Source organism: Lichenostomus cassidix, chromosome 19 (genome assembly GCF_008360975.1).
Source record: "Lichenostomus cassidix isolate B80296 chromosome 19, HeHo_3.0, whole genome shotgun sequence".
In the NCBI taxonomy this organism is placed as follows: domain Eukaryota; kingdom Metazoa; phylum Chordata; class Aves; order Passeriformes; family Meliphagidae; genus Lichenostomus; species Lichenostomus cassidix.
In genome coordinates, this window is record NC_139499.1 from 6,732,555 (window position 1) to 6,757,766 (window position 25,212).

A 25,212-nucleotide genomic window follows, 5' to 3' on the forward strand; every position below is an offset into this window, starting at 1 on the left:
GCCTAGGGAACCATCCAGCTTTGTATTTATAAGCAGAAACCATGGAAGTTGATAGGAAGAATTGTTGACTTTGAAAAATGTGGGTCAGACACAGAAATTCAGACATTCTGCTCATCCTGACTCCTGTTTCTTTCCCAAGCATCACTCATGCCTGTGCTGCAGACAATAGTTACAATAGCCTGAATTCAATGTCCAGGTTCATTATTAAGTGTTCAGGTCTTTATAGCACCATCTTCTTAACAGATTAGAAGTCATCTTCTCAAAGCAGGTTGACACACAGGGCAGCATCAGGGAAAAGAAAGGAGGCTGAGGAACAACACAGCCCTGGTGAGAATCACTTCATCCAATTTTGTCTTTAAAGAACAATAAATGAAGAGACATCTCTGGTGGGAAAAAAAATAATCAAAACACGGGTCTGAGAGGTTTCTGAGAAGTGAACACATTCAGCCCCAGCCATACTGAACGTGTTCAAAGGAGACAGGGGTGAAAGGACAGCAGCAATAAGGTGGAAAAAAGGAAAGCAGCACATCAGAAGAGGATGAAGGGCAGACCCATAAAAGCAAAAGCATGAATTTGTCTTCACACAGGCACAAGTGAAGTGTAATTCTTACATCTACATGTGGACTAGGCTTTCCCAAGAACATTGGGGAAGAGAGAAAAAAGAGCAGAGACAGAAATATCCACCAAAAAAAAGCCCTTAGAGCAGGGTATACATTCTTTTCTGCCTTTTCCAGATCACCTTCATATCTTGCTCCTGTTGCTATTCTAGACGGAGATCACTGGGAAGTTCACATGATGCCGTGCCCAAAGTCAGAGGCTGTACAGGCAGGTGTTTCACACCAATCACTAGCGCTTGCCAGAAATTCAGCATGGGGTTTTCAGCCTGCTAAATTGTATCCTCAGGCCAGTGCTTTCTGCAGGGTTCAAAGTCGGCAATCTCCAGCTCCATCTAGTTTGCTTCCAGTGATCGTGCAGAGCAGACGTCAGCAGAAATGGGTTAGAGTCGGGTTCAGGCACTCGATTCCCCCCAGCTGGCTGAGATGCTCTTTGCCTTTTGTGCTCAAGATCTGATACACCAACAGGAAGAATGATTTATACAACTTTTTTTTTTCTTTCATTTTTGGCTATAGGGAGCATTTACTCCATACCCTAAAAAGGTATGTGATTGCATTACAACTGGTATCTGTCAACCCCTTTATTAAAGGGAAGCTACAACACTATTTTTACTCAGCTTACAGGGTTACTGGATACTGCAGTGTTCCTTCGAGGAAGCTGGGCAGACATCTAGCAAGCAGTGGAGCTGGAGACAGCATACATCGATTACTATAAGAAGGAAAAGCCAGCTCTGACAATCTGTGTCACAAAAAAATCACAAGTCTAGCCAGTAACCTGACGTGGCAAGATGCTTAGATGCTTTTTGCTTACACTCACTTCTTTCATACCCCTGTAACAAAGCCATGTTATATCCCTAGATAAATTTGCATTTTCACAAGTCCAAGAGAACTTCCTGACTGGTTTAAAAAAACAAAACGGGTACATCCTTCTCACATGATTTATATTCCAACAGACAGCACTTCCTAAATATTCAGACTTTCACACTTGCTTTCAGGGAGATACACCTCTCTCCTACTCTGGAAGTAACTGCTCCCTCTCTTCACAGCAGATTCCTGGTATTTGTCACTGACTCAAGGATTAAGAAAGGCTGCAGAGCACAGGAAAAACTCAAGAACCTGACACGTACCAGTGAGTCAGTCTAGCAACAATTGCAGCTTAACATCCACTGCTGTGGGTCAATAAACGGAAGAATTTGTGTTAGCGTTGAAAAACTCTTTCAGTATCGATGCTACAACTGAAATCTCAAATTGACTTTTACACAGGGAAACACATGAGCTCTGCTCTCCTGCAGGTGTCCCTCACACCACCACAACAGCACCTACAACCCAAAAAAGGTCCTTTTTAGGGGAGGAAATGCACATTTGGTCCTGATTCTTTCTAAAAATACACAGTTCTGTCAATGACAACTGCACAGAGGCACTCCCCACACGGGGTGTCCTTCACACCCGTGGTAAGAGAAGTAGAGCCGGATGTCAGACATGCCAATTACCACTGCTTCCCTTTTACTACCCCACCTAAAACAACACTGAGAAATTGAAGGAGGGAGGGGGAGAGAGAGAGAGAGAGAGAATTATGAGCTTTATAAGATCTTGTGTAATAAACACAGTAGTCCTCCATTCCCAACTATCAGATCTGCTGGCGGCAGTACAATCTTAACAACACTGAGCTTGTATGTGATAAAAAGACATAAGGCGAGCTAAAAGAAGGTGAATATATTTACAAGATAGTGCCAAGATCTCCATAACAAACAGTCATTAGCAGATTAGTATTATGAATCTAATCCAATTAAGAATTTCCTTTGCAAATGCCTGGAGGAGCTGGAATTCCTCTGGGAAGACCTTTCCATGTTGTGAAAGGCTCCCGTGAGTCATGCCTGCAGGCTGACATACCAGGAAAGACCAGCTCTGGAGCAGCAGGAACAAAGCAGTGAACCCCACCTCGAAGCAAACCACTGCAGCCTCCTGCTCCTGTGGAGTCAACTCAAAAATGGACCCCACACCAGCACAAAAAAAAGACTTCTCAGTTCCACAAGTCGTGGTCAACGTAAGACTGGCACTTTCCTAAGCCAAGGTACTAAACCACAGAGAATTTTCCTTGTTCAGTCTCCCACTGCGCCCTTTTAAACAGCTGTGGAACAATGCGGGTGTTTGATGTAACACCAGTCCATGCAGCAGCCATGTCTGAAGGCAAAGCCTAAGTTAAACAGTTAAACATCTCCCTCCTCGACTTCAAATCCTTGACTTAAGAATCCCAAAGCCTTGCTCCTACCACTCCACACTGATTTTGGGAACTGCAGCAGAGACCCACGGCTCAATCCAAATCCCCAGTTCTTGCCCACACTGCAAAATCTGCTCACGCTCAGTTTAACACGAGCAACATCCACACACACAGGTGAGAGCAGTGGTTTGCAAGTCACCCAATCACAAGTTCATCAATTTCTTACTGAGAATGATTTGCTGAAGCCCTCAGCTGAAGTCCATAGATTTAGGCTGACCTTATCTGCCTTTGCACTAAGAGATTTAGGACAAAATAAGGAGAGTGAAAAATCTCATTGGTACAACTTTGCTGAGCAGAGCTGCCAAGACTGATCATGTTACCACATCTGCAGGCGCACACGCAGTGAACCCTCAGCTCCCAGAAATCCAGCCAGGGCAATCACTTCCTCCTGCCTCAGGATCCAGGCTGGGCTAGCCCCAAGGCTCCCAAAATATCAGAATCAGAGATACATAAAAACAAAAGTTGGTTTTTTTTTAAAAGCACATACTTAAACCAGTATTGTTTTAACAAAGTATCGGTTAAGACAGATACATTTAAATGTTGGGAACAGAACAGCTTACTCTGACCTTCAATACACAATTACATAAACATTAAAGTAGGGGTTTGCCAGTCATTTACTGTAAAAAAACCCCAAACAAACAGAAAGCCTCATAATAAAATCTTTCTGCACTTAAAACTACAAGCTTTTTTGAAGCTGTGATGTAATTTGACGTACTGAAACCCTGTTCCTAGCCACTATTAGCGCCCTCCTGGACATCTTGCTACTCTTTGCAGCAGGAGATCCCTCAGACCATTCTAAGATTCACCTGAACCACCCGAGGCAGCCAAAGATGACCATTCAGGGAAGGATTAACCTAAACAATAGACTGGCCACTGTTTTGCTCCCCTCACATACTGAATATTCATGTAAAACCCAAAGCTAGAACAAATGCCAAAGATAAAGCAAGGCATTTTAGACTGAATAAGGTGGGGAAAGAGTTATCAATGTCCTACCAGCTAAACACAGCTTTTCTCCATTCTTTGTTCGAAGCACTAAAACAATGTGACTCACAGAAAATACCCAAAGCTCTAGTTCAGCTTCCTCTGCTGCTCTTTGCAGCTCTGCTACTCCTGTTCTTCGACACCAGCACTTGGGTGAAGACTGCCAAGTTGGAGGGGAAATGAGCCAAACACTGCAAATATAAACATGAGGAGGTGTTGCAAAAAGTTTGATGGAGCTAGCAGGCCCCGGTATGGACATAACTCACTTCTCCCAGCACAGCAGTGAGGAACCCCGGCTAGGAGGAACCTTTTTGCTGGGCAGTGCCACAGAACTGGTACTGTCTGTTTACATAAGTGGTCAGCTTTAGGGGACTGAGGTCACTGCCATGCCAGCAGAGCTGCACAGCCAGCGGCGTGAGATTTTACAAGAGGGACTTGAACCGCAGCATTCAGCGAGGTTTGTGCTTTTGGGCTCCTCCAACCAGAAACTCGGGCAGGGAGACTTTTAAAAAAATAAAAAGGGAGAGAGAAAAAACAAACACAAAACTGTTCTGTGTTGGTTCTCCCTCCTGTTGTCACTCCCCTCCCCCAGCTTGTTAACTAAACTTTTCCTCTCCCGGGGATCTTTCTAATCCTTCGTAATGAATTTGCAACATCAGTCACTTTGCAAACCCGCTTCAATGTGAATCAAGTTTACTACAAGCTCAAGAAAACACAGGGAATTCTAACAATCACATTGCCAGGAGGAGGATATAAATGGGAAAGAATAGAAGTAGCACTGGAAAATTGGTTTTCAATCATGTAAAGAAGGAGCATGCACCATCCCTGGGGGCCTGGGCTAAGGCAGAACATCAGGATGGAAATGCACTCTTGCACTGTTAACCAAAGCAGCAGATTATGGGCAAACAGCAGAACCAAACACCAACTTCAGAGCTAAAAAATCCCACGTTCTGTTTTCCAGAATTACTAGGGACCCTAAAAACCTCTCTCTGCAAATTCAGACCTGAAGAGAGTCACCTGACTGTGATATTAATCCAAGTATGTTGAAACTAAGTATCTGGCAGAGATTTCACACTTTCCTGTATCCCTCCCACCAGGCCAGTTTATCTGCAGCCAGGCTGGAATCTTCCCAACCCCTGGACTCTCACAGCACCTACAGCAACTCTACTCCAAACTAGTGATTCCAAAACGGAGTTGTGGGAAGAGCTGACACCCCGACAGATGTATTGGGAAGTCACTTCCACCCACATTAATTCAGGAGAGCAGTCATTCCACAGTGTACCAACAAAGCTTGTTATTTACCACCTCAGATGTGTAATACTATCGGACTCGGAAAGTTTTGGGAGCTTTGGCCAAGCGCCTTCTGTTTTCCGCAGAGGACAACGGGTTTAAGTGCTAAACTGAAGTTAAGGCAAACTGCTGAAGTTTGAGGGTCACACACTTACCTAGCAAAGCCAACTTTCTCACTATAGGCTTAAATGATGTGATACAGAGGAACCTTCTCTACACAGGAAGGAGCAACACGAGCTCCTGGGAAGTTGAGCGGGGTTTGTCTCCAGCTGACTGCATGACTTGTGCCAATCATACCCGTGAAAATCCTTTTCTTATATAATATGGCCTCTCCTATATAGCTTTAACTCAACTGATTACAATCCCTAGACCAATTAAAAGCTACTTTTTAATTTTTGTTATGCTATACTGATAATAAATTCCACCTGGTACTAAAGCTTACAATAAATATTCAGACAACAGGTAAGCTGTCGACACAAATCAGTTAGAGTGCCCCAGCAGTGCTATTCAAATGACTTAAACCAAGACTTGCATTACAGCTGCTATTCTTTAAATAAAAAAAGGAGGCAGAAAGGAAGTTGCAAGTGCTGCCTTTATGCCTAAGTTTATATCCAGAACGGAAGTTTACTTTAAGCAAGATGCAGGAGGTAAAGGGAAGACACATGAAAACAAAACCTGAGCATCCTTTTGAGACAACCTGGGTCACCTGAAGGCCATGGCCAAGGGTCTGACAAAAGTCCAGGAGGAAGGAAGCAGAACCAGGCCCAAGCTGGAGGCCTTTAGACGAAGCCTTTCCACACTATGCCACCTCCCACAGCAGGGTCTGGGCTATTGTCAAAGAGATCACTTGAGAAACCCCAAAAGAGACAATAAATGAAGTGAAAGAGAGTATTTAGAATTACTCCTTTCATTTCTGTTCTGAACAGTGACTAGTTAGCCAAATAAATATAATTTTAATTAATATTTTTAAAATATAATTACAATGCAACTAAGTCAGGTACAGCAAAAGCTTTACAGGTATCTGATTTACCTGATTGTTTCCCACTTGCTAACTACAAAAAACTCACCAAATTAAGCCATGAAATTCAGGCATGCACAAAGTGGTCTCATTTATGGTCAGGTTTAACTAGGATTCAGAGTCAACCAGGACACTCTACAGCCTTAGTCTCAGCTCTTCCATTCCAAAATGTGAAGTTTTAGCCATCGCTCCAGCCTTGCTAAGAGAAGGCTCAAGGTATGTTCAGCTGCATCCAAAAGCAACTACGCCCGGCAGAAGGTAAAAACCACCCTTAAATTAAAGCTCATCAAGGACACTGGATGAAAAATAATGATAATTACTATCCTCCTAGTAAATATTAGAGGTTCTGCACTACCACCAGTAGCACTTCCTCAGGGTAGGAGGGATGATGTCATGGCTGCATGCTACAGCATTGTTGGGTTTGCCTGGCTACACGCTGCTAACGGGACACTCCCTACAGAACTGTGACCGCACACTCAGCTTCCCTGCTATCAGCAACCAGTTTAATAAGTGCTCAGAGACCCTCAATTAGCACAGAAACACAGAATAGCCAGCAAGCAAATAAAAATCAGAAAAAAGGAAAAAAAAAAACAACAGAGGGGGAAAAAAAAGCACAGAGGAGACAGCTGTAACAGGGTGGCAAACAAAGCTCCAAAGCATGAAAGAGAGAAAGGAATGTGGTTAAAAAATCTCCCCTAAGGAAGAATACTCTGTACTCCCAAGCTCCAGCTGTTTGACTTGCCCCACTCCCTCCTCCACTCCATTATCCACTCTGGCTGCGCTAATTTAACACAAACCGCCCGCCTGTGTCAACTGTTGAAAGGGGGGATTTCGGCAAAGCGGTCTCAGATGCATCCAAGCTCCGGGTGCAGAAAAAAGGAAAAACTTTGGGGCGGAAAGTTGAGGCGCCTTTGGCGTGATGTCGCTTTGTGCCAGGAGAGCTTGGGAAGCTGTGAGGGAAGGCAGCAAGAGCCCATCCTGCTGCAGCCTCCAGCACCTCGAGCTCTGCCACCGTTTCTACACGCACCTCAATTCCCAGCCGGCAACCAGATTTGCATGCAGAAAGCTCTGCCTTCATCAACAAAGCCACACAACTCCCAGCAAGAGCACCCGACAGCCCCCCTGTTCACAGCAGACACCCCCACGGATGAGACAAGCAGGTCGGAAGAGCTAGGAAGAAGGGAAAAAAGGAGGGAAAGGAATAAACCCGGCCAGCGTTAAAGTCTGGAGGCCTGGATTTCCACGGGGAATGTATTTTCACGTTTGAGATACTGTGGGGAGCGCTGCAAGGGTTTGGAAGTCATATATGCAGCCAAAATGGCGCTGAGAATAAAAATATAATTTAAAGGAAGGTCGCCATATTGTAAACAGTGAGGCAGGGAGACACAGAGACAGCAACCTCCATTATTCCCAGCAGCTGCAGCAGCACGGAAGCGCTGGGAACGTCAAACCTGGTGCGGAGACACCACCAGGGCTTTCCCCTCTCCAGCCAGGGCCCTCCGGAGGGTCTCCCCCAAGCCAGACACTCTTGGAAAGGGGTGAGGAAGGGAAGTTTCCCGCTGGAGAAGGGGGGGCGGAAGGCCGGGCAGGGGCAGCACCAAGGCAGCCAGGCCGCGCAGCCAGCGGCCTCGCTCCTCCTCCAGGCCTCTCGCCCGCTGCTCAGCACAAAAAGAAAGGAGGAGGGTGGACCCCCCCAACCCCACAGAAAGCAGCGAGGGGAGGGTTCACCTCGGCCGCTGTGGATTAGTCTCAGGGGGGATGAACCCGAGTGGGGTTTGCACCTCCTTTTTGTTCCTGTCTGCTCCACCCGGCCCCACGTCCCCCCCTCCCCGGGAGCTAACGGGAAGCGGGAGCGGCCGGAGGGAAGGTGCTCTGGGCAGATCCGGAGGGAGAGAGCGCCAAGCCTTACCAGCACTGGAGGTGGAAAGCGGCGGGGCAGTGATCGCAGCACAGCAGATCCCCTCCTTCCTTGCAGCTATCGCAGCTATCGTGGTTAGTGGCCCTGCCACTTCGCCTGGGCTCCTTCTCGAGCCTCCTGCTCTTCTTCTCCCCATCTTCGCTCTTGGGGGGAGCCAGGAGGGCCTGGATTTGCTGCACATGCACACACAGACAGAGCGGGCTCTGAGGGGCTGCACGGACCCTGACCCGGCGCCCTTCTCCCTGCGCCCGCCGGGGGGACAGCGGCCCCGGGCCCTCCGGGAGGGGATCGGCGGGGGGGACAGAGCCCCGGCCGAGCCCGCCCCGCCCGCCCTGTGTCCGGCAGGGCCTCTCCGGGGGCCGGGCGAGCTGCCTCCGTCCCTCCGCACTTCCTTGTAAGGCCACGGGGCTCCGGGGTGGGGGGGTCCCTCGCCATCTTGCAGCCCCACTGCCTCCCCGGTCCGGCCCCCCCAGCCGCGTCCCGGGCCTCACCTCCATCAGCCCCCCGGATGTGTCCAGGTCGTAGACGATCGTCTTGGTCTCCATCTTCTCCCACATTCATCCAGCCCGGGAGCGGCCCCGAGAGCCCCCCCCGGCTAGAGGGAGCGAGGCGGGGACGTGCGGCGGCCCCTCAGCGGCGGCTCCGCGTCGAGGCGGCGGGGGGGGGGGGCGCGGCGCGGCGGGGGCGGGCGGGCGGCGGGGCCTATCCCACGGGCCGCTGCGGCTTGCGCGTCGCCCTCCTCCTCCTCCAGCCGTGCCCGGGGGCGGCCGCGGGGGGCCCGACGCCCGCTGCCATTGCCGCGCAGGGGGTGGGTGGGTGAGGGAGGGAGGGGGCGGCGGCCCCGCGCCCGCCGCGGCCGCTCACGCACCGCGCACGCCCCGCGCACAGGCGGCGCCGACGCTCCGGGCCCCGCGCGCACGCGCACTCCGCGCCCCCGCCCCGCCCGCCCCGCGCGCATGCGCGCTCCGCACAGCCTCCCGCGCTCGGACCTGGCGCGGTGGCGGCGGCGGCGGCGGGGAGGCGGCGGGACGCACGCGGAGCCAGTGCGCGTGCGCGGAGCACCGCCCCGCGCCCCTCCGCTCCGCCCCGCGCCTGCTCCGCTTGGCTCCGCCCTTTCTCCGCCCCCTTCTCGCGCAGGCGCCTAGCGGCCGTCACGTTTCAGGGACGGGGCGGGGTAGAGCGGACGTCAGTGACGTAACGACGCGGGGCGGGGCGGCGGGGCACGCGCGCGTCGGCAGGGGGCGCGCGGCGCGCGGCGCGCCGGGGAGGAGGAGGCGCGGTTTCTTCTTGTGACGTCACCCCGCAGAGGCCACGCCTCTTAAAGCGGCAGTGCCCCCCGGAGGGCGCGGGAGGGGAGGGCGCGGGGGTCGGGGTGTAATGGGGGTGGGTGGGAGGTGGGCTCAAGGCCCACGCTGGGAGGTGTGGGTGTATCCCCATTCCAAGCCGCCCGGCCCCGCTGAGGAAGACGCCATCTCTTCTTCTAAAACACCAGTTTTTATTAATGAAACAACCAAAAGATGGGGAGGGGGGCGGTGTCCCCTCCAGACCGAGGGGGCGGCGGGGGCCGGGGTCACCAGCCCGGGCGGGACGCCGCGTTGTAGGGGGCACAGCCATGCCCGGTGCCCCTGCCCACCCCGTCACTCCGGATCTGGCCGCGCTGGGGTGCCGGGGCGCGCAGGGGGGACACGCTGGTGGCGGAAGGGACCCCCCCGGGGAGGGCGAAGCAAGCGGGGGCCGGAGGGACACGCAGCATGCTGGGGCACGGGGGGGACACGTCCCTGCGTGGTGGGAGACACGGGGGTGCGGGGGGACCAGCCCTGTGCTGGGTGGGGGGCGAGGGCGGGGGGGCCACCCAAGCCCCTCGCCCGCCCCCCGGGGCTTTGTCCCTTCCCCGGGGAGCCCTGTCCTTACCTGGGGGTCCCCACAGCGCTGCTCCCCCTGCCTGTGTCACTCCTCCATCGCGGGGACTGTGGGGACTGCTATTTTCCCCCTGCAGGGGGCTGGGGGGAACGATGGAGCCCGAAGGGCAGGATAGGGTCCAGGGACCCTCGCTGGCTCGGGGGCCGGGGGGGCAGGAAGGGGTCCAGGGACCCCCACTGGCTCAGCCTCTGATGAGCCCAGTGCGGGGGGCTGGGTGACAGTGGGGCTCGGGCAGACCCCACGGGGGTCCGGGTGGATTGGGGGTGGCAGAGGGGTGGCCGGTGCCCATGGGGGTCCTGCCAAGCGCTCGGCTTGAATCTCCTTGGGAGAGGTGTTCCCAGCCCGTGCCGGGGGCCGGTGGGCACGGGGGGGCCCGGGAGGGGTGGCTGCAGCGCCCAGCTCCACGCTGCCCACACCTAGATGGACACCTCATATTCCCTCGTGTCCTGCAAAGAAAACAGACTGCAAGGGGTTGGACACTCGGCAGTGCAACGGGGTGCCTGGGACAGGGATAGGGCATCTCCCATCCCTTGAGGACCTGGGGGCACATCCCAGACCACAGACAGCCCTGGGGATGTGTGTCCCACCCCATGTGTGGTCCCTGAATGGTTGTCCTAACTAATGTGTGGTGCCTATCTGATTATCCCACCCCACATGTGGTCCCTGGATTGATGTTCCATCCTGTGTCCCTAACCGGATATCCATCCTGTGAATGGTCCCGGGAGAGATATATCATCCCATGTGTGGTCTCTGGGTGCATGTCCCACCCCTGTGTGGCTCCTGGACAGATGTCCTATCTAATGCATGGCTCCTGGAACACATGACCCCATCCCACCCCTGTCCCAGCCCATGCACAGCCCCTGGCACAAGTGGCCTATGCAATGCAGGGTCCCCGAGGTGCCCAGCCCCAGATGGAGGGTGTGGGGGCCAGTACTTACTCCTGTCTCGTAGGTGGGATTGTCAAAAGCCGACTCCACGGTGATATGGTCGTAGGGGTGGGAGCCGGCGAGGGGCAGCTGCAGGGCTGGCTTCCCCTGGAGCCTGTGGGGAAAGGGCAGCTGGAGTGGGCAGCGGGGGCCGTGGGGACCTCATCGGGTGGCAGGGGCCAGCGGGCCACTCACTTGGAGAAGTAGAGATAAATGCCCCCGATGAGCAGAGCCACCACCAGCACGGGCAGGAAGACAGCGATGGCAACGTTAGTACCCTCCAGCGTTGTCCCCGAGGGCACAGCCTTGGCCACAGCTGTCCGGGAGAGTTGAGGGCTCACCGAGGGGACACACCCTGGGTGCCCATCCACACCCCGGCACCCCAACACAACCTCGCCCTTACCATCCAGGTTGCGGTTGCTGTAAAACTCATCGTAGGAGGCTGGAGGAGGCGGGAGAAAGAAACCAACAGCGGGGGTGAGAGGTGGGATGCCGAGCCGTGCCGGCGGGGTGCTGGGGTGGGAGCTAGTCCTCTCACCCGCCTTGCAGATGGGAGGGGAGCCGCTCCAGCGTGAGGGGTGCCCGGGCAGGCAGCGAAGGCTGGCCTCGCCCAGCAGCGCCCGGCCGGCGGTGCAGGAGAAGTGTAGGGTGGATCCCGCAGGGTACAGCCGCCGCTCCGGGTTCTGCCGCCCGCCCGCCGGCACGCCAGGGTTGTGGCAGGGCTCGTAGGTCTCCGCTGCAGGGCGGTGGTACGGTGGTGTCAGCGCTCGCCATCAGTTTGGGGGATATACCCGGGGAAGGGGTATGTACCCAACTCACGGATGCACTTAGGGAGACGGTCGCTCCACTTGGGTCCCCCCGCAGCGCGGTCGTGGCAGGTGAGGGTCCCGGCGCCCGCCAGGACGTAGCCCTTGTCGCAGACGTACTGCACGGTGGCTCCCACCGGGAATTTAGGGTTGGAAACCACCCTGCGGCTGTGCTCGGCATCCCCAGGGTCCCGGCAGGTTGTCACTGCAGGCAGGAGTGACCGATGGTGAGGGTGGCTGGGGACACGCCATGGGGCAGGGGGTCACTGGTGGGCACCACTCACCCCGCTCGCAGGAGGGCAGGTCACCACTCCACGTCAGGTCCCAGTGACACATCAGGAGGTCAGTGCCGGTCAGCTGGAAGCCAGGGTAGCAATGGAAGGTGACCACTGTGCCATGGAGAAGCTCCGGCTGCGAGGATGTCTTCCAGCCATTGGCGATGTCTGGCAGCTCAGGGCAGGTGTCATTACGGGGAACCTCTGTGAGGATGGAGGGGTGAGCAAGGCAGCAGGACACTGCTGACACCAGTGATGCTGTCCCACCATGGGGCTCACCAGAGAAGTGGATGACAAAGCCCTGCCGGTAGGCAAAAGCACCGGCACCAGGGTCAGACTGGAACTGGACGGTGACATCGGCAGTGGATGCATAGAGCTTGAAGCGGCCACGGGCACCCGTGTACTGGCCCAGGATCCGCGCCGTCAGGTCGTCCCCATCGTAGAAGGTCAGCATGTCCCCCGAGCCCAGCCGCAGCCTGGGGCAGTGGGGCCATGAGCACGGGAAGGAACAGACTGCCCATCCCACCATCCCCATCCCGGGCCATCCCAACACTCACACGCGGACGTCCAGCATGATGCGCTTGTCTTCCTCCACATGCAGCCCCCAGATGCAGTCCTGGCCCTTGCCATATGCCTCTGGCCAGTTGGGTGACAACACCACTCCAGCTGTGTCCGTCAACTCCCCGCTGCACACCGCTGTGGGCACATGCTGGGTTTGGCACTGCCACGGGGCACCCACCACCACAGCACCCACCATCCCCCTTGACTCTGGCTCGAGAACACACCACAACACAGCGACTCCAGCACCCACTGCAGCCCATCTCTGGCTCCAGTAGCCACTCCGGCATCCCAGCTCTATCCCCCACCACCCCTGTTGGCTCCAACTCCGACCACATCCCTCAGCTCCAGCACACACAGCAGCACAGTGGCTCCAGCATCTCTCATGCCTCATCCACAGCAACCCATGGCACCCTCCAGCAGCAACACCCACCACGGCATGCTGGCTCTGTCTCATTCCACTGCGGGTCACTGGGGTCGACACACTCAATGATGGTGGAGCCCTGCTCCAGGGTGTAGCCGGGATCACAGCTGAACTCCACCGTGGTGCCCACAGGGTACCGGGGGTCGCTGGCCGTGAAGTTCCCATACTTGACAAAGGGCTCATAGCAATGCCCCTGCTCGAAGGCTGCGGGCAGAGGGGCAAAGGTCTGCAGGGGCCAGGTGGCCACGGGGATGTTTGGGTTCCCCACTACGCCCTGGCTCCGTACCCTCATAGCGCAGCGCCATGCCTGCAGCTGCCCCGCTGCTGTCGGTGGTGAGCTCCACAAAGAAGTGACGCCCGGTGCTGAGCAGCCCCTCGATGGGCAGGTACTCCACCTCGTAGGAGTCATACACCGGCGGTGCCTCCACGTTGTTGCCATTGCGGATGATGAGCCTGCCGAGGCATGACAGGGGCAGGGTTCAGTGCTGGCCATGGCTGACAGCATCCATCCTTGGGTGTGGATGGTAGCCCCCAACCCCAGCCATGGCCAACAGCACCATCCTTGGGCATAGCCAGAGGTTATCTGCTTTTAACGTGGCCAACAGCACCTGTTCTTGGCCAATGGCTAAAACTAGCCACACTTGACCATGGTGAACCATGTCCATCCTTCAATAAGACTAATGGCACCCATCCATAGATACGGCCAAGTGCACTCCTCCTTGAACATGGCCCTGTACAGGGCTGCCCCAGAGTGCAGTCCCCCCAGTTCCCCCAGTTCTCTCCAGAACCAAACCTGTCATCATCCTCTGCCAATGACACCTTCTCAAAGTGGAGGTGCAGGCGGTGGCCATCCAGTGCCTCCAGCAGCCAGTGACATGTCAGGTTGTTGCTGTAGTTCCCAGGAAAGCCAGGCGAGACAATGCGTCCCACTGTGGCATTCCGGACCACCCCACCACATGCCGCTGTGGGAGAGGGACCATCAGTGGGTGACTGAGCTGTGCCAGCTGTCCCTTGTCCCCGCTGTGCCGGTGCTTACCGAGACAGACGGGCTCCCGGGCACTCCAGAAGGGGCGGGTGGCGTTGCGGCAGAGGAGCCGGCGGGCGCCTTGCAGTTGGTATCCCGTGGAGCAGCGGAAGCGAGCATCCCCACCAGGGTGCAGGCTGCTGACTGAGACCTCCCCGAAAGCCGGCCGTGCTGGGAAGGGGCAGCTCAGCAGGTAGGCTGGAGGCAGGTGGTGGTGGTGTTACTAAGGGTGAGGGGCAGTGGACCCCTCCAGAACCCAGAAACTGCCCCCCAGAGCCCTGGAAATGCCTGGGTGTGGCGGAGCAGAGTGACAGTGCCTATGGCTGCCGAGAATGATGCTAAATGAACCCATAATTTCTAAGGCAAATTAGCTCCCCATGAGCGTTCCTCACCTGGTCAGTGCTCACTTATAACCCACCAGCAACACAGATAAACTCCTGGTGCATCACCACGATCCAAATTAGCACCACACTGGCAGGGACCCTCCCAGAGGGTACAGAGGGTCTTGAGCCCCATACCTTGATAGTGAAAGTGGTAGGAGCCAGGGCTGGGGGGCCGGGGGCTCTGGAAGCGGAGGGTGAGGAGGTTGGCTGGGCTGCGGATGACCTGACCCCGCAGCAGGAAGGACTCGTTGGCCAGGAGGTTGGGCTCCAGGCCTCCCGCACTCTCCACCGTCAGCGTCTCCCCTTCTGCCAGGCTGATGTTCTCTACCTGCAGGGGACACAGGTGTCACCACCACAGCATCTCCCAGCTCAGAGCTGGTCCTCGAGTGGCTTCTCTGCGGTCGATAGCCCACTGGAGCTTGTCTCTGCGGGGCAGCACCTTTCAAACATGGTTAGAAGTGCCATAAATCATCCCCAACACCAAGATCAGCAGGGCCCAGCCAGCAGCTCCACTGGCGCACCGCAGCACAGCCAGGCCCATGCCAGCAGCCTCGCAGACAGCCAGCCTCACCCTCTGGAGCAATTTGCTATTAATGATGTTAATTAAGCCGTGCTGCATGGTGAGGAGTAGCAGCGCTGGTGAGTGTGAGCTGGAGCAGGGCTGATGCTGGAGATGCTGCTTCTGGCTCACTGCCGGCTTTCAACAAGCCACGGCACTGCCCTGTGGTGGCTTCAGCAGAGATGGGGACACATGGCCACGTGCCACTGACGAGAGCAGCACATGGCCACAGCACAGCAGGATTTGCTGTCAGCCTCTGCTCCTGGCAGATGGGCGCTGGGTATTCCTGGCCCTGCAGCACAGCATGGCTCCTGCTGGCATTGCTCACACCTTCTCCACTGGGGCTTTGTTAATTAAATCTCGCAGCACTTCTTTGTGATGGGTGCCAGCCACGGCAGCTGGTGGGCACGGAGCATCCTGGGGCATCTCACCAGCTTGTGTACCCACATCCCTGCACCCGAGCCTGAGGATGAGCACTGCCCTGAGCCAGCTTGGGGACACAGGAATGGGGACAAGGACAGGGACAAGCCCATGTGTTTGCTGCACCTTGCTCAAGACACATGGCCGTGGCACAGAGCAGGGGACACACCACATTTATCTGCAGGCACTTGGCACCCTGTCCCACCCTCAGCTCACCTTGAGCTCCACACCATAGCCAGGGTAGACAGAGATGGTGTAGGTGCAGTCCAGGCTGCTGTCATAGGGGACACCGGTCGGCTCTGGGGACACCAGCCAGCCCTCGGGACCCGCCAGCGTCCGGTTGCAGGGAGCTGGTGACAGAAAAGACCCGAGCTCAGCCTCACTTCACCCCGGCCACACCTGACTCCCTCCCTAGCACTCACCTGGTCCCTGCAGCGTGGTGACAGTGGTGGTGGTGATGGTGGAGGTGGTGGTGGTCCCCTCCTCATCCCCGGGCACTGCAGCAGCCCCAGTGCGGGGTGCCAGGGTGGTGCTGGCCGTGGTGGGTGCCTGGCTGGGGGATGCAGTGCTTGACTCTGGCACCCCAGGGGGGGACCACGAGGGGTCTGCACCGGGCACAGCCCCCCACGCCTCCCCCCATGGCCCGGGGCGCCCCGCCGGCGTGGTCAGCGGGTCAGTGGGGAAGGCGGGCCGGGGCAGGGCAGGGGTACGGGGTGAGGGCTCGGGGTCTGGGGGGCCAGGGGCGGGCTGGAGGGCTCCGGCGGGGAGGAGGGGGCCAGCTCCAGCAGGCAGGAATGGCGCCTGGGCCAGGTAGTCCTTCTTCAGGAAGGCTTCATGCAGCAGGTCCTCCAGCAGCGGGTGGTGGTTGAGGATCTTGAGCGTGGGCGCCGTGCTCACAAAGCGAGCCTCTGCCTCCCGCTCTGCTGGCGTGGGCAGCGCCGTCGGCTCCACCTCAGCGCTGTCCCCGGTCTTCCTCTCCAGCCCGTTGAAGCCTGGAGGGAGGAAAGAATGTGGGACTGATGCTGTGTTGGGGACTGACGGGGAATGGGGGACTGGTGATGCACTAGGGAGTGATGCCTTGTCACACACCAACACTGCCCTCAGGGGCACTTGGGACCAACGCCTGGACGTGGACTGATGGATGCAGCTATGGATGCAGCTCTGGGGAATGATGAACGACCACTTCCCCATGGAACAGCCCTGCACCACAGGCCAGTGCTGCTCCAAGGACTAACTCTTCCCTGCACACCAATATTGCCCCAAAATTGGGATGGCAAACAACTCATCAACCACATGCAGTGGGACAGGGACACCCTCTCCCCAGCACACCCTTCACCGGGGCAGCCCTGGCAATTAAGCCGTGGCCAATTAATGCACATCTGCAGCTTTGTACCACGTGAAGGGGTGCCCTCTCCTCCTGCCCTGATGGGGACAGCCCTGGGATTGGGTGTCCCTGATCACAGATTATCCTTCTCCACAGAGGTGGCCATGCTGTGCCAGTTCCCCAGTGACTGCACATTCCTAGGGTGCAGACAAACAGGTGATTACCATGACTGCCATGGCTGCACCAGGAATGTCACCAGACCCTGGACACTGGGACCCTGCTCCAGGCCACCAATGCAATGAATCTGTGAGACTGCAGCTCCTTTCTGAGCAGTGTCAATCTGCAGGAGACCCCCACCCCATCGATGCTCCCCCTCTCTCACCCACGACCACAGGGATTCCCTTGTCACAGCCCCATGACCCTCCCAGGCATTAGTCCCTGAGCAAATCCCCAGCATGCCCAGCCCAGCCGCTTACAGCCTTTAGACCAAAAATAAAAGAGAATTTAATCAGCCCTAATGAGTCACCCAGCATCTCCCGCTCCTGGATCTGGCACAGCACCGTCCCCTCTCCTGCTGGGCACAGCTCAGTGTCCCCAGCCCCGCCGTGCCACGGCAGAGGGGATGCCATGGTGACACCCAGCATCCCTGTGAGACCCCAGTGTGGGGCACGAGGCCACGGTAGCGCGTGGGCACGTCTTGCCGCCGTGCACAGGCACTGATGACACGATACTGCCAATTACCGGGTAATTATCCCTATCCGTAGCAGGGCAGGGCCCCGCGAAGATTAATTACTCTGCAACTGCTGCTTTTAAGGGACTATTAAGAGACATTATCTTGGGTGTGCAGCGTAGTGGGGAGCTGCTGGGTGCTGGCAGGCGTCCTCACACCCCTGCTACCCACCCCGTGCCCCCAACACCCCCTGCCGTCACCCCGGGACAACGATGACACCCTGGGTGAAGAGGCACAGAGGGGACACCTGCCCACACCAGCCCAGAGAGGTTCACTTGCCCCCCAGCAAGGCCAGAATTATATTTTAATAGGATCCATTTATTAGAACATAAAAGTTAATGAGTTTATACTGAAGGGCGCCAAAATCTCCGTTAGGCTTTAATAGCAGATTAGTCCTCGGGGCTGGGTCCTGCACTGCCACCACTGCCCCACGCAGTGAAGGCTGGGCTAGAGATGCCCACTGGGCTAGAGATGCCCCCCCAGCCCCCTGGACACTCCTGTCCGTGGGCATCTCACCTGCCCAGAGTGCTGGGGGGCACGGTGGTCCCCATGGAGGATACCAGGTAAGGCCAGGCCTCACAAGGATCCTACAACATGTCCCAACTGGATACTCTGCACCCTGGGCTGGGTGTTGGCACCAGGCACTACCCTGGGCTCTGTGGTGCTCTGGGTACCACAGGATGCTCTTGGCACCAGGGGATGCTCAGGACTGGGGTGCTCTTGACCCTCAGGGGGTGCAGGATGCTCAGGACACCGTGGGAAGGCTGTGGATGCCCAGCTGCTGCCACCCATGCCCCGCGAGCACCACAGGATTAGAGCCTCCACCTCCACAGATGTCTCTAAGCAGCTTATCTCCAGTGCCACAGCTATGTCCCTCCCATGTCCCCAAGGTGACCAGGGACTGCTGACATGGGACTGGCTGCCCAGCACACACCCCTCTGGGCCCTGGCACCCAGCAGGGACCCTCCTGAGCTCAGGCAAAGGGGCAAAGGGACTGTCAAGCCCCCCATAGTCTTGTGCCTATTGGGGTCACTTGGCACGCTGGCCATGTCCCCACAGCCGCAGCCAGGACGGGGTCCTAATCCCTCCCATTGGCTTTGTCGGGTGGGAGTTTATTAACAGCAGCCGGGAGATGCCAGAGACTAATCCGGCTGTGGCGGGCGGAGGCCCCCCCGGCGGGAATCGATGCCGCCTGCTGTCACAAATAAATAAATAAGGCGGCACGCGGCCGCCCAGGGAGCACCGATCGATGCTGCCCGCCAAGAAAGCAATAACAGAGTGCCCAGCTCAGGGAGGGGACAGGGCAGAGCCCTCGGTGGGCCCAGGAGCATCACAGCGCCGTGGCACAGTGGTGCTCCATGCCTCAGTTTCCCCGTCTGTAGGAGGGGGCAGGCAGGAGGTGCAGACAGCCTGATGCCAGGCATGGGGTGAGGGCAGGGGCTGGGCTTCACAAGATTCTAGGTTTATTTTCCAATTTAAAATCCAATCTGGCTTTGCCCCCATGGCCAGGGCCGGCAGCCGTGATGAATGAGATGTCAGGCAGCCGACGCCACGCTCCCCCACCCACAGCCTCCCTGTCCCACGGCCCCCAGCCCCTGAACCACCCCCAGCTCCCACAACAAGCACAGGAGAGGGAACGCACCCTGTTGATGCCAGATCCCTATCTGTCACCCATCCTGGTGGCCCTGGGCATGCCAAGCAGGGCTTGCTTTCAGGTGTGAAGGCAGCGTGGGCAGGAGCCAGCAGGGAATACAGGTGGGTGCAGGAGGTGGGTGGGCAGGTGTAGGCAGCGTGGGAATGCAGGCATTGTCGGCATGCAGGCAGGGGTGGGTGTGAGCAGGCAGGAGCACGCAGATGGTGTGAGGGTGCCGGCAGGGGAGGGTGGGCACAGGACTGTGCAGCCATCTCCTCTGCCACCTAGGTGACACCACTGCCGCGCAGACACAATGCTGGAACCCAGCGTGGCAAGCTGGCACCCCTGCTGGCATCCATGTCCTGCTGCCCCACGGCCACCTCCACCCTGACACCGCCAGTGACCCCAGATGCCCACGGCCAAGCTGAGACTGTTAAAGCAGCTGGAGCAGGGACCCAAGGGGCTGCCCTGATGCCCGGGGACACCGCTGGCGAGTGTGGCCGCCAGCCCTGCCAGCTACCGGAGGAGCTCGGCTTTAATATTCATGGCAGCGCTGGCGGGGAAGCGTTTGACCTTGTATGTTTTGCAATTCTCCTTGAATTGAACAGTCATTTACCCGCTGACACATGTGACATCACCGCAACCGGTTCCCTGGAGCATCGCGGCGGCCGAGCGCCGGCTGACACACCGAGCACCGCCGACACCGGGTGGGCATGAGGCCGGGAGCCCCCATCCCTGGGGCTTTCCTCCCTTCCCATCCCCAGCGGATGCCAACGGTGCCCTTGTCCCCTCCTCGCCACTCGCAGCCCATGTAATCCCCCTTCCCCATTCTCCCTGCGGAGCTAATGGGTTTCTACAGCAATTTCCCCGCGTGGCAGCAGCGGTGATAAATTGTATGTCTGCTGCTATTTCAGACCCAAGCGCTGTGTGGTGCCATGTCCCCCCTCCCTGGGCTGACAGCACCCAAATCAGCCCTTCCAGCCCCTCCCCCAGGATTTCCTGTGATGGATACCCCACTGCTGGGCAGCACCCGCTCTGTGCCACCCCACAGTGCCCACGGTGTGGGTGCCAGGCCCCCATGGGGCTCTGTGCAAGCTCTGGTCTCCCCCAAGAGCCAGCACAACTCACTCCCCTGGGTGGCAGAGGGGTACCCAGCCCTCGGGGCCCCCCTGGGTGCTGGCGGTGGCTGCCCAGCGTGGGCAGGAGTCAGGCAGGGCGAGAAGGGCCACGCTGCCCACCCAGCTCCCATCTCCCCTTCCCTCCGCCCACTGCCAGAGACAGTAATTGAAATCGGTTGCGGGAGGCGAGCGAGAGCTGCTTGTCGGGCTCTGCGTTGGGCTGCTCAGCCATGTCATCCTTCCTGCAGACACCATTCCCTCCCATTGCCGCCTGCTCCCGCCAGAGCCGGCATCTCAGCTGCCCCCAGCACTGTGTCCCTTCCAGCCAGCCCCACACCCTGCCCCAGCACTGCTTTTCCTAGAGGATGAACCAACCAGTTCTGGGAACCACTATAGTCAACATTCCCCCTTACTGCCACCCCCTAGGGCATCTGGGGACCACCAGAGCCTGCCCTGCCCAAGCATCACCTCGCTCATCACCCTACACCAGCTGATCTGGCATTTCAAGCACCTCTCTCCATTTTCACAGGGTCAGAGCAGCGCTCTTGCAGCTGATTAATATTTGATCCCTTCAGCACAGCTCGTTACTGCATTTAAATTATATATGTAATAATTCCTACTGGCACAGCGAGCGTGAGGCTGGCTCCTGCCGCTTCTCCCGCAGGCTGGGGGTCGAGTGGATCCCCAGCCTTGGCCAACTGGAACCCCTGGCACCTCGGAGGGTGTGATGAGCAGGGCCAGGTCTCAGCACAGGGCAGGCTGGTGGCGAGCCAGGCAGATAGAGGCATCGCCAGCTGCCTCTGAGGGGTCCAGGCAGCCCCTTCACCCACCCGAAGGTGTCACGAGTGCTGGTCCTCCAGTTGTCCCCATCTCCCCGGCAGCAGGAGGAAGGGATGCTGCCACTCCCGAGCTCCTGCCTCTGACTGGAGGGAATCCATTACCTCCCTGGTTATAGGCAGCTTTCAGAGGCAATCTTTCAATTGTGCGCATTTAAAGAATTGATTGGAGGCGAAATTATCCTCTCCCGTCAGAGCCACTGGAGACACAACTTCATCCACCTCCCCTGGGGGCTGTTGGTGTTCCCAGGGGACCCCACAGCCGGAGTCCACCTCAGCCCCACCCTGGCAGGGGCTGCACACAGGGAGTGACAGCCCCAGGAGCTCTGTGCCAGCCTGGGGGTCCCACCAGCACCACAGAACAGGGGGGTTTTTCTACTGCTCCAAACCAGGCCTGGGGGTGCCCTTGTCACGCCCTTGCCCAAGCCTCTTTGCACCCCATTTCCCCCACATTCCCACTGCTCTGGCTCTGCCTGGCAGCCCTGCCTGGCACAGCACCCTGTGCCGAATTCATCCCCGCCGCTGCAAACCCACAGACGATCCCTGCGGCAATCAGGCTCCCTGGCAATGGTGGGGGTGGTTGGCTCAGCCTGCGCCCCACATCCCCGCGGGACAGCCCTGCCCTCCCGCTCCCTGGCTTAAGAGTATTATCCAGATAATCCTGGCCTGGCGGCACGGCAGCGTGGCGGTGACGAACTCCTCCGAGGCACGCAGGGCACGAGCACACGCGCCGTTAATTACTGGAGCAGCCTCCTGCCTCCTTCCCCAGCCCCCTCCTCACACCGAGACCCCAGCCAGCACCCACACCCCCAGGGACACCGTGTCCCCCAAATACGTCATCCCTCTGGGCACAGTGCACCTGGCTGATGCTGGATGGGGGCACAGCCAGGCCCTGTGCCCCCTGACACAATCCATGCTGCTTCCCAAAACCCCAGGCTGTGAGGGTGCCAAATTACCAGAACCTCCCTTCAGCGTGGCTAAGATGACCCCCACAAAAAATACCTGGCCTGCCATAGCTCTGGAAGCTGGGGAGAGGGGCTGCAGTGGGGCAGGGTTGATGGAGCTGTGCCTGGTACCTCAGCTGCACCAGTGCTATGAGGTCCAAAGCCCACTTTCTGCTGGGGCAAATCCCTGTGGACACCAGGGGCTGGTGGTGCCCCACAGCTAGGACAGGAGAGGGACAGGATCAGACCCCGCATTGCCACCACTCAGAGGGCATCACCAAGCTCCTTAGGCTGGATGAGGGGTCCAAGATGCCCTGTCCCCATGTCCCTCAGTCCCGTGGCTCATCCCTATCATGCACCAGCCCGCTGGTGCCAAGTCAAGGCCACGGTGACACTGAGCATGGCAGCGCTGTTTGGAACCCAGGGTGCTGCCTGGGAGCCCTGCCTGATGGAGGACAGGGAGCTTGGGGTGTGAGACTCACAGGCAGCTCCCAGCACACGATGGGGGGCTTCAGGGTGGACACGACCCCATGGGTCCGAACCCTGGAAAAAGCTCAGCACCTCCCGGGGCATCCCTACTTTTAAGACTCTGGGAAATGCACATGCAGAGTTTAATTAACTTTATTGATATTCAGAAATTAGGGGACTGACTAGAGGTAATTGCTCATTAGAAATCATTAAACTGACACAGTAAGCATCAACCTCCCCTGGGGGAAACCTCTCCTGTCCAGGGCCCTGCTCCCAGGACAGAGCCAACGACAGGGACCCCCCATTCCAGCTTTGCTGCTCCCCGGCAGGGCAAGAGATGGGGATGCCATGGCATTGCCCCACTTCCTGTCCCCATCCACTCCCTTTCCCAAGAAAGACGGCTGTGGCAGCAGCCCCAGGCGGCAGAGAGAGCTGGGAATAGCAGCGGGCGCAGGGCCACGGCGCCCTTCCCCGGCTGGGCTCCGCTGCCAGATGGGGAGTTTATGTAACTCCCCGCACGGCTGCTGCCTGCAGCCGGTGCCCACATCCCGCATCCCACCGGGGCCAGCAGCGCTGGACCACCACCCGCCCATCGCCCTATGTATCGCCACACTGGTGCGAGGCACCCCAATCCCTGACAGGTCTGCCCAAGCCTTGGAGGGTCCCCAATCCTATTTTCGGGGCAGCGAAGCCACGAGGCATCGAGGCTGCCGGTGCCCCATGGGCGGCAGAGCCAAGGAGCCGAGCTGGGTGTTGGCTGCTCTCCTTGGCGAGGACCACCACCCGCCACCCCTGTGTCCCCCGTGTCCCCCGCGGAGCTGAAGGGGTCACCCCAAGCGGGAAGAGAAGGGGAAATAACCAAAATACCCCCAGTGCTCCCCACCCGGCAGTGAGGACCGCACGGAGGGATCGGCTCACGACACAGCCAGCCCGAGGGTGGCTCGAAGGGCTCGGTGACCGCGGGAGCGAGTCCCGCCGTGCCTGCCCAGCCCCCGGTGCAGCGATGCTTCCCCCCCACCCCTCCGCCGGTAACACAGCCGGTAACACGGCCGGTAACACCGGCAGAGGGGCTGCCGCCGGAGCCTGTCGGGGGCGGCGTTGCACCAGCCCGGCTGCAAAGCGCTGTGCGCGTCCGCGGAAAGGGTGGCGGTGGGGCGGATAACGGGGAGCGGGGATTCTCGGTTCACCGGGGGGAAACGGGGAGCGACCCCGCCGCACCGGGGGGCGAGAGCGAGTTGGCAAAGTTTGGCGGCGGCGGAGGCGGGTTGAATCCACCCGGTACCGAAGGGCGGTCGGTGTGCACGGCGGGGTGACCCGGGGTGTCGGCCGGCGCTTACCGTGTGCCGGGGCGCGGAGCAGCGCGGCGAGGAGCGGCAGGAGCAGGGCGGGCGGCGGGCCCATGGCCGGCGGCGGTCAGCACCGCGGACAGCTCCGCTGCGGGCGCGGCGGCGGCGGCGGCGGCGGCGCCCCGAGCGGCGCCCGCCGATACCGGGGACGGCGGAGGGGGGGGCCCGTAATGCTCCGAGCGCGGCGCACACCAATCCAAGGAACGGGGGGGGCTCTCCCCGCCTCCGCCTCAGCCCCCCCCCGCCGTAATGCTCCGAGCGCGGCGCACACCCAATGCCGGGGATGCGGGGGGGGCTGTGCCCGCCTCCCCCTCAAACCTCCCCCCGCCGTAATGCTCCGAGCGCGGCGCTCGCCGATGCCCAGCTCAGGGCGGGGGGGTGGCCGTAATGCTCCAAGTGAGGCGCTCGCTAATTCCAGGGGCGATGAGGGGGGGTCTCCCCCCACCCAGCCCTGGCCGTAACTCTCCGAGCGCGGCGCCCTGCGATCCTGCAGGCTGGGGGGGCTCCTCCCTGCTACCCCACCCCCACGCCGTAACTCTTCGAGTGAGGCGCCCGCTAAAGCTGGAGATGAGGGTTGGGGGAGGGGGATCGCCTAACCCCCCCGTTCCTCCCCGAATCCCGGCAAACCTCCAGGGTGGGAGCCGCTGAGAGGTGTGGGAAAGGCGCTCGGTGCTCACCTCACCGTATCCTGCCTCTCCACCCTCCAGAACTCTCGCCACAACCCTCCGCTCCAGGCTGCCCTTCCCTAAATACCCTAAATTAGGGCTGGGCTCATCATCCCACAAAGCAGAGACACATGGACCCGAAACAGCACAGAGGGGGCCGCTATTCTTTATCGTGAGGGTCCAACACCCTCCCCAGCCCCCTGCCTAGGGGTCCCGGAGGGCAGCCAGCCCTGCAGTGGGCAGATGGTGCTGGCACCGGCACCGAGCAGCTCCATGTTGGCTGATGGACGGCTCTTGCGGGTGTTAAAAATATTTAAAAACCCAGCTCTTTGTCTAATAACCCCCTCCCCATCCCTGCAAAAGCCCAGATGGCTTCGCCTCGCCGGATCCCCCGCAGCCCGACCAACCCCGCTGCACACACGGCCCACGCAGCCAGCTCCAGTGGGGGTTTAATTTCAATCCCAGGTCCTGCCTTGCTGATATGCATCACTCCTGCCATGGAGAATGGCATGGCTTGGCTTGGGGAGCCGAGAGCAGAGCAGCAGTCACATGGCATGGGCTGTGTGCCACCAGCCCCATGGCACTGTCCGTTGTGCCACCAGCCCCACGGAGCAGGGATAGAAGCAACGCTGGGATCCTTCTTATCCCGGGGGTGCTGCCGGCTCTCCTGCAAAGCACTTTCAGCTCCAAACCCAAAACTTTGATCCGCCGGTAGCGCCATCAATGTTTAATGCAGCAAAGCCCTGGTAGGGCT

The 25,212-nt window shown here is 58.5% G+C and overlaps 2 protein-coding genes across 3 annotated transcripts in view; both read right to left on the reverse strand.

Annotated features, from left to right (window-relative positions):
• Window positions 1-8,998, reverse strand: part of PHF12 (PHD finger protein 12) — a 32,191-nt gene extending 23,193 nt beyond the window's left edge. Inside the window, exons 1-2 of the mRNA XM_085078295.1 lie at window positions 8,591-8,998; window positions 8,091-8,272 (exon numbers count right to left, since the gene is read on the reverse strand). Coding sequence (XP_084934421.1) covers window positions 8,091-8,272; window positions 8,591-8,656 — 248 coding nt within the window. The 5' untranslated portion in view covers window positions 8,657-8,998. The remainder of the gene's footprint in view (window positions 1-8,090; window positions 8,273-8,590) is intronic.
• Window positions 8,999-9,574: 576 nt separating this feature from the next.
• Window positions 9,575-23,941, reverse strand: SEZ6 (seizure related 6 homolog). 2 transcript variants are annotated; one of them, XM_085078311.1, is made up of 17 exons: window positions 23,785-23,941; window positions 15,817-16,386; window positions 15,611-15,744; window positions 14,551-14,743; window positions 14,045-14,230; window positions 13,802-13,970; window positions 13,295-13,461; window positions 13,018-13,212; window positions 12,584-12,722; window positions 12,306-12,502; window positions 12,036-12,230; window positions 11,765-11,956; window positions 11,484-11,681; window positions 11,349-11,387; window positions 11,141-11,261; window positions 10,958-11,060; window positions 9,575-10,481 (listed from the first exon to the last, which is right to left on the reverse strand). In XM_085078311.1, exons 1-17 carry the CDS (start codon window positions 23,846-23,848, stop codon window positions 10,449-10,451), a joined length of 2,895 nt encoding a protein of 964 aa, XP_084934437.1. In that variant the 5' UTR covers window positions 23,849-23,941; the 3' UTR covers window positions 9,575-10,448. The 2 variants fall into 2 exon arrangements, with proteins under 2 accessions (XP_084934437.1, XP_084934438.1); XM_085078312.1 differs by having other exon boundaries at window positions 9,575-10,465; window positions 23,785-23,938.
• Between the last annotated feature and the right edge of the window lie 1,271 nt (window positions 23,942-25,212).

Coding starts and splice junctions, on each gene's coding strand:
- SEZ6 (XM_085078311.1), bottom strand. CDS start 23,848: ATGGGCCCGCCGCCCGCCCTGCTCCTGCCGCTCCTCGCCGCGCTGCTC. Junction 13,213..13,294: donor CATGGCGCTGCGCTATGAGG/GTACGGAGCCAG, acceptor CTCTGCCCGCAG/CCTTCGAGCAGGGGCATTGC. Junction 11,061..11,140: donor ATTTATCTCTACTTCTCCAA/GTGAGTGGCCCG, acceptor CTTTCCCCACAG/GCTCCAGGGGAAGCCAGCCC.